Consider the following 8,257-nt stretch of genomic DNA (forward strand, 5'->3'; position numbering starts at 1 on the left):
ACAATACTTGATATTGATACTCGAATTACCTTTTGCAAATTCAAAGAGGGAAATTCATACCACCTAAATTCAGATAGATGTTTTACATAATGAATTATTTCAATGCAACTACTGAATCTCAATTTCAACATTAAGTTTTCAGTTGTATATAAGATTAAAACCCTCATGGCCTTGCTTTGCTTCCATATATCAGAGCTCAAAGTGACTTATTGCTACTGTTTTGACTTACAGCCAAAAAGCTATTATTATATGAAATTGTGCTATGAATGGAAGAAACTGTTAAAATGTCTTATGTGATATAATATTTTTCAAAAATCATTAATTACCAGCAGAATCTGTTAAAATTGTGCTTAACAGATTAAGCCCTAATATATCAAAATCAGCTTTTATTGCCAGGTATGTGTACACATACGAGGAATTTGATTCTGGATTGTATATTGCTCACAATGTGCTTACTCATACAAAGATTCAAGATCACAATAATAAAAATTAAATAAAATCAGACACAGACTTCAGTGTAGACAACACAAATATACTATATCTATATAATATAGATATTGACAAATAGTGCAGTGAGCAGAGTGCAAAGGATGCAGGAGTATGTACATGTCGGAGGTGGATGTGATATACATGTACATATACATGCATACATGTACACAGTGCGATGAAGCATAGTGCAAAGGATGCTGTATAAGTATAAGTATATATAGTATAAGTATTTTGTACACATACAGTATCTACAAAATAACAATATAACAGTATGAACAGCACTGAAATAGAGAATGGCGAATAAATAATAAGTGTTAGCCAGTAAACAGGTGGCTGATTAGAGACAGAGTTACTGGGTTATTGAACAGGAATTGTTCCTGTCACCGTGAGTCAAAAATCAGCTGTTCTTCAGAGTGATGGCTTGTGGGAAGAAACTGTTCCTGAGTCTGCTGGTTTTGGCGTACGGAGCTCTGTAGCGCCTACCAGAGGGGAGAAGCTTGAACAGATTGTGTCCGGGGTGAGATGGATCTGAATGGAGGGGAAGGTTCGCACCAATGATCTTGATGGTCCGTTGTAGTCTGCTCCTGTCCTTTCTGGTGGCAGATCCAAACCAGAAAGTGATGAATGTGCAGAGGACAGACTGGATGATGGCTGTTTAAAAGTGGATCAGCAGCTCCTTAATCAGGTTGACCTTCCTGAGCTGGCGCAGGAAGTACATCCTCTGCTGGGGCTTCTTGATAATGGTGTCCGCGTTGGGCTCCGACTTCAGGTCCTGGGAAATAGTGGATTCCAGAAACCTGAAGGATTCTACAGCAGACAGAACTGCTGAGTGGTGATGGGGGCTCCTCCTGAAGTCCACGATCATCTCCACATTATACATTTATATCAGCAATGAATGATAGCACCGCTCCACAGATTATAGTTTATTTCTGTTTACTATTTTTATAATTGCTTCTATATTAATAGCAGAAGGGAGTAACAAACTCAATCTCACTCAACCACCTGTTATATTGTGACAAAATAAATCTATCTACCTACCTAGACATTATTCTTGAGTTTGTAGTTTCAGAGGTCCACTCTTATTCATTGTGTCCTGAATTGTTGTTTTTCGGCGATAATGCTCCATCTGGTTGCAAGTCGCCAGTAAAAAGAAGAAGAAGAAGAAGAACATGTTGTTTTTCCTCTTTCTGATTGTTTCCACTCATCTCCACTTCACACACTTTTCGCCTTTTACCTTCCTTCCTTCTGTTCCTTCACATCTTCTCCTCGTCAGCTCTATCCCACAATGCATTGTGTTCACTCGTTGGATCATGGACCAAAGCGGTAAGCAGAATGTCCAGGAGGGCCGACGTTAGCAAAGTTATTTTAGATTTATTTATGACTACACATTCATAGTTGTTGTTTTAACCCCTCTTCAGACAACGATATATCATCATCTCAGTAGACGGGTTTGCTACGGCTTTCGGCTATCTTTCAGAGCAGCGTTAAAACTAGCTTGGCTCGGGCTAACGTTAGCTAAAAACAGGCTAGCGATGGAGTAACGCTAGAACACTTGTGTTCACCAAAAGTTAACGATGGTTCTAAATGAATCTCTAAGGGCCGTATAAAATATTGCAACCGAGTGTACACATTTAACGTTACAATATGAAATGGCAAACATGATGTTTTTTACACGTTAGTAGGCTGAAGCGCTAGCTGCGATTGAGTTGGGGCGCGAATGTTACCTGACCATCGTTAGCATGATGCTAACTAAGCTAGCTAAGATGTTGAAGCTAACACAACTAATCGCATGTCTTCAGACAGATATTTGTGGAATTCTTAGCTATTTATTTTACAGCCCTCAAACCAGACTGCCTAGGACATAACAGATTATTTTCGATTTGATCACATTGATCTAGCTGATGACCCAAAGTGTTCTCTCACATAGAATGCATCATTCTTGCTTTAACGTTACCCCAACTCTGAGGGCTGCAAAGCGTGTCGCGTCAGTGATATTCCCAACTAAACAAGGGGTTGCTGATCTGCAACATGATTTAAAGACTTGTGGACAGGCATGAGTGCACTATCACACGCCCCATTAGCCCCATCACAGTGCATTTGCACATCCGGGCTTCGAGTATTTTCCTGAAACCCATTCCAAATTTGCAATCGCATATTCAAAACATCTGTCCTATGTCTTTTGCTTAAACACCTTTCTGTGACCTCGATGGAAAACGTCATGAGGTGAAGGAGAAGTCACAAGGACTTTTGAAAAGACAGACATGGTGCTACGAGAACCCGACTGCACATTTTGAAACTAACTTTATTGATAACACATGGAAGATGAGTACAGTAACAAACTCAGTGCTGTAGGTTTGCTGTCTAATATCACTCCACCTAAAGAAAGCATGTTTTCAATTCATACATATTTAACCATCAGTTACTTCTAGGAAGTAGCAACAAAATAAAAATGGCTTCAACAGGATTTAAATGTTGCAATAATAGCAGAAAAGTAATATACAAGCAGAGTAGCAAAATTACATTTATGTATATAGTATTTTGTTATGATGGTGATGATGATATTGTTAACTAGACATTCAATTGTTCTTCAAGATTACCCACTAACTGGATAGATTTGAAAGATAGAAAATCTATATTTATGGATTTGGAGCTCAGCCAATCATGCAAGGAGTTTTGGATCATGTCACAAGCATAAAATAGGTTGTTTCCACAGAGTCTAACATGGTGAAAGTATAATTGTGTGTTGCTGCTGCAAGGCATTACGGAAAAACATTCCTAAGCAAAAAGACTGTTCAACCACAGCTTAAAAGTGTGTCACCCATCCCATTGGTTATTTCAATTCCGTACTATGATTTACAAAAATCATATCAAATGGGTGTAACTCTTTTGGCATGTCCTTTGAGTCCATGTTGTATACATTTGTATTTTTTGAAGTAATTTAGAGGTTCCTGCACTATGAGACTCAAAAGCACAGTGTGGTTTTCTGCACACGCCTTTTTTTCCCCTGCAGACAATGATCTTCAAGGCAGCGATGGTTCTGGGAGTTTGGGTGGCCCAGATGTTCGCAGACGAATCCCCATCAAACTCATATCCAAGCAGCCCTTAAGGAACAAACCTCCGCCCCGCACCCAGAGACCCAACAGCAGGCCACCCAAAAGTGAGACTGGAGAAGATGGTAGGCACATTCTGCAGTAGACATTTTAAAGATATTAATTTAAAACAATATTCCTTGTGGGTTTAAAAGTTTATGATTGTCTCATGTAAGTAGCAAAAATACATAAATTGTTTTGTTTGATTGGTTTTATTGTCTGCTTAAACTTTTGTATTGAGATTTGTCAGGTGTCATTTGACCTAGGTTGTAGTAGCTAAATGGGGATCACACAACAAGCGAAACTGTTCGTTGAAGCTCATGTTTGTTTTTTGTTGAGAGTGTCAGAGACACTGATTAATTTCAGTCAGGTTAGCAGAATTTAGTTTGTGTCTGATGTACTATTTGCAGTTTATGCAGTAAGGAAAGCTTCAGTAGTCCTTGTTTCTATGTTTGATTCTCTTTTTTTTTTTTTTTTTTTTTCCCATGCTCAAATAATTTTAGTTGTAGTAATACTAGTTTGTTTGTTTTTTAAATAAATTGATGTTTGCCCCAGCCCTATGAAGGACCTTGATGACTACTTTAGGGACAGTTCCCTTATACTGCTAAATCACCACTTATTTGTGTTTGAGGGCGTGCTCAGTTTTTCTGCATTGCATTATTAATACTTGTCTCTTTTGTGTTACAGATAACTTTGGCTTCAAGCAAGAAGAGAGGCGCGATTGTGGCGCTAAAGCCGGTGATGTGTTTGCAAGTCAGAGGAGATTCCCCCAGCCACTGTTTTGGGACTATAAGGTACATCGCCTGTGGGGAGTGAAACGACTTAACAGCCCATACAGTGTTTTCAGATGGATATTAATGACACTTTATAACAAATGTCTGGCACAGAGTACATGCCTCCTCTCCATACAATTAGAAACGTTCTGATGTGAGACTGGTTTAAAGAATTATCTTCCTATGTTTTCCTGTGTGGGGAATTCTTACTTTAAATCTTAAAGAATGAACAAACAAAACACGGACACATTCACATTGCTAATGATATTCTAGTAACTGTGTTACATGTGATTTTTTTTTTCTTCAAACAGTTGCATTTGATTGGAGAAAGGGATGAAGTACCAATTCACTTTTGTGATAAATGTGGTCTTCCTATCCAGCTATATGGACGCATGGTATGTATTTTGTTATGTTGTTGAACCGACCTTTCACTGCAGGCAATCGCAGATACTTGTTCATGTGTAACTGTTGCGCTCTAACTCCTCAGATCCCCTGCAAACATGTCTTCTGCTACGACTGTGCTTTGCTTCACGAGAAGAAAGGAGAAAAGATGTGCCCTGGGTGAGCTCTTCTGGAGACATTTTAAATGTGTAGTCTTTGAGTTGTGGTGAAAATTCCTCACAGTTTTAACTTCCTTTTTTTTTTATCAGTACCAGGTGTTTTAAATAGGGATGCACGATATTGGATTTTGGCTGATATTCGATATACCGATATTTTCAAACTCATTTTGGCCGTTACATATATATTTTTTATTTCACTGAAGAGAAAGTCTCTCCCTGGTACTATGTTTACCCTGTTACTCACATTTATTGTAGATGCAGACATTAAACAAGACAAACAACATTTCTATCATTATTATTTCACTTGGGGGAGAATAAATCATGTATGCTAGTGCCACCCGACCCCTTATGTTTTCTGAGCTGCAAACAATGAGCTCTCTATTGCACAAAATAAAAGCAGGTGTCGTCCAGACCTAAAATGTCAGTTTGCGTTTTAAAGTATAACGAACATGGCTGAAAAAAACCTTCAGCTCACTTGTAGGCCAACTGATCCCACTTTAAACTGAACAAACTAACAAAAATAAGCTCCATATGACTTTCTGAGCCACAAACATCATTGTAACAAACCAGGGACAAACGTGAACTCTCTATTGCAGAATAATATATATCACCTTTTTAAGTAACATACATTTTAAAGATTAAAATGTAAATCATGCCCCACATGTTTGCATAATGCTCCCATGAGGCAATCTTGACAAAGTAGTTGACATTGTACAGAAAATTACATTGGTCAAGTGCACAAAATAAAGCGGCTGTAGATCAGACCTACACTTCAGTCCTTAGGACCAACTTTAAAGTATAATGAAACTTAAAACCAAGCTCCATATATTGTCTTGTGAGCCATGAACAGTCTTGTAACAACCCAGGGACAAACCGTGAGCTCTGTTTTTCAAAAAATGCAAGGACATTTTATCCTTAACATGAACCTCAGTCATCCTTCTCAGTCCAGCTAATGAGGGTCACAACTTCTGCTGACTGGCATGCTTTTCTTTTTAATACCAGAGGTAGATTTCTCTCTCCTTGTCTATCGCTTCATGTTTAGCAGCGCTAAACAGCCTTTCATTGTCAACGCTTGTGCAGGCTGCACGCAGGTATTTGTGTGCAGCAGGAGCAACAATGAATAGCAAATTCATTATCTGTTTTAAAGATTTTGAAAGACCTCCATACAGCCAACATGTAGAAGTTTGTTCCAAGCGCTTACGCAACATTCGCAGTCATCACATGCGCATAGTAAAGATGCAATCTCACCGGCCAGGCTCATCAGCAGAACGAATCGGCTTCTAGAGTATGTGGTATTTTGTAATGCAGCTTGGGTGTGTTTTTTTTACTGCTTTGTGACTGAACTTTTGTCCCCCGTGTGTTCAGCCTCACCTTGTACAGCTGCACAGACCCAGTGCAGCGCATTGAGCAGTGCCAGCGTGGTTCCCTCTACATGTGCAGTGTTGTGCCGGGATGCAAGCGCACCTACCTGTCCCAGCGCGACCTGCAGGCCCACGTCAACCACCGCCACATGAGGGCAGCCAAGTCTTCCGCTGGCCGACCGGAGCCTGTGCACCTACCCCCTGCGTCTGAGGTCCCTGACCGGTTCCGTGTGCCTCCACCTCACTTACCCAAGAACCACGTTCACCTCCCCAACCCGCTCCAGCACAGCAGTCATGACCCCTATAGTCAGCCACCCCCACCTTCAGCTCATGACGCCCCGCCCCCGACCTCTGCTCTTGGTCCTGAGACATTCCGCATTGCCACGGTAACAACCCGTAAACACAGCAATCTCATCACTGTACCCATCCAGGATGACTCCTCTTCGTCTCGGGAGCCCCACCCTGGTGGGCCAGGCCCCACTCAACCACCCCACCACCACCCCGGGGACTATCCTGGCCAGCAGTCAGTAGTGTCCCACGCTCACCACATGATGGCGCCACCACAGCAGCACTTCGGCCCTCCACCTCCTCCGCCTCCTCCGATCAGCCACCCCATGCAGCATCCTCCCCAGGCCTCAGGGACACCACACATGGTGTACAACCAGGCCCCTCCTCCCCCCATGTCCACAGCCCCCCCACCAATCACTCCACCACCAGGGCACATCATGGGCCAGATGCCCCCTTATATGAATCACCCGCCCCCAGGACCTCCACCACAACACAGTGGCCCCCCTGTCAATGCTCCTCCACCTCATCATTACAATCCCAACTCCATGCAGCAGTTCCCTGAAGACCAGGGTACCCTTAGTCCCCCATTCAGCCAGCCAGGAGGGCTCAGTCCTGGTATGTGGCCTGCTCCAAGAGGGCCCCCACCTCCGCGAATGCAGGGTCCTCCTCCCCAGGGCCAGATGCCCGGACCGCACCACCCAGATCAGGGCCGCTATCGCCCTTACTATCAGTAAACCGCCATGTTAATGAATGAGCAACTGTCTGTGTCATTCTGTCCCGTACCACTAGTCTGAATAATGTGATCGTAAACCTCAGGGTTACAGGATGTAGGACTTTCATTTTGATAAAAACTGCCCGGAAGCTAATGTGTATGTGCTGCACATTTTACTTAGGTGTACTGAACTTTCCACTGAACATAAAATAGATTCGGAGAAGAGCAGGAATGTCCATTGTTTTTTGTTTTTAATAGCGTATGGTAAATATTTCTGTATATATGTCCGCTGATTACACGCATATGTACTGTACATTCAAAGACGCTAACTATGTCTCAATAAATTTTTAACGAAAGATTTGCATCTCATCCTTGATATGATGACTGGCGGACCACCAGCTGGTTTGTTTGCTTTAGAGGTTATTGAGAACATTTTGATGTAAGCTTTCTTAAAAGACATTTATATTTGGTGATTAAAGAAGACACTTGTCAATGAGTCTGGTTCTTTCAAAGCTTATGTCCCCAGGTTGATGTAGTAATTCATCTCATGTATCTTTGTCAATTTGCATTTCAAAGAATGTCAGAATTTCACACACAACCTAGTTAGTAGTTTAAAAAAATGCCCCTCCTGTGTAGTAAACCCTACTCTCGATTAGCTGATACTTTGGCAGCTGTTGGTTTTCAATCACTTTGTCACTTACAAATGTTCAATGTTTGTTTAGAAAAAAGTAATGGTCTTTTAAACCTCACTATCTCAGTATTGACTGTACAGTAACCTCACTCTTCCAGGCTTTGTTCATCTTAGTCTATAAATTACACTTGTGTTTAGGTATGTCTTAAAAAATATGAAATTGTTTTTGAAAAACCTGCAGACAGTCAAAAGTGGGGGCTTGTTTTCGTCATCTGCATGCCACAGATTTGCAGAATATGTAAAATGCAATTGATTGACACAATGAACACATTCAACACCCTCTTTTACACCATA

The 8,257-nt window shown here is 41.3% G+C and overlaps 1 protein-coding gene across 1 annotated transcript; it reads left to right on the forward strand.

Annotated features, from left to right (window-relative positions):
- Window positions 1-1,683: 1,683 nt before the first annotated feature.
- Window positions 1,684-7,765, forward strand: cbll1 (Cbl proto-oncogene-like 1, E3 ubiquitin protein ligase). The gene is made up of 6 exons (XM_038738372.1): window positions 1,684-1,812; window positions 3,500-3,664; window positions 4,266-4,372; window positions 4,663-4,746; window positions 4,839-4,912; window positions 6,277-7,765. The coding sequence occupies exons 1-6, from the start codon at window positions 1,800-1,802 to the stop codon at window positions 7,292-7,294; spliced, it is 1,461 nt and encodes a 486-aa protein (XP_038594300.1). The 5' UTR covers window positions 1,684-1,799; the 3' UTR covers window positions 7,295-7,765.
- The last annotated feature ends 492 nt before the right edge of the window (window positions 7,766-8,257 follow it).

The sequence above is a fragment of the Micropterus salmoides genome, unplaced genomic scaffold (genome assembly GCF_014851395.1).
Source record: "Micropterus salmoides isolate LMB-PRFRI ecotype aquatic unplaced genomic scaffold, ASM1485139v1 Ms_hic_scaffold_23, whole genome shotgun sequence".
Lineage (NCBI taxonomy): Eukaryota > Metazoa > Chordata > Actinopteri > Centrarchiformes > Centrarchidae > Micropterus > Micropterus salmoides.

Bases quoted from the DNA above. Each gene is read 5' to 3' on its own strand.
- cbll1 (XM_038738372.1), top strand. The intron at 3,665-4,265 runs GTAGGCACATTC...TTTGTGTTACAG, and splicing joins AAGTGAGACTGGAGAAGATG to ATAACTTTGGCTTCAAGCAA. The intron at 4,373-4,662 runs GTACATCGCCTG...TTCTTCAAACAG, and splicing joins CACTGTTTTGGGACTATAAG to TTGCATTTGATTGGAGAAAG.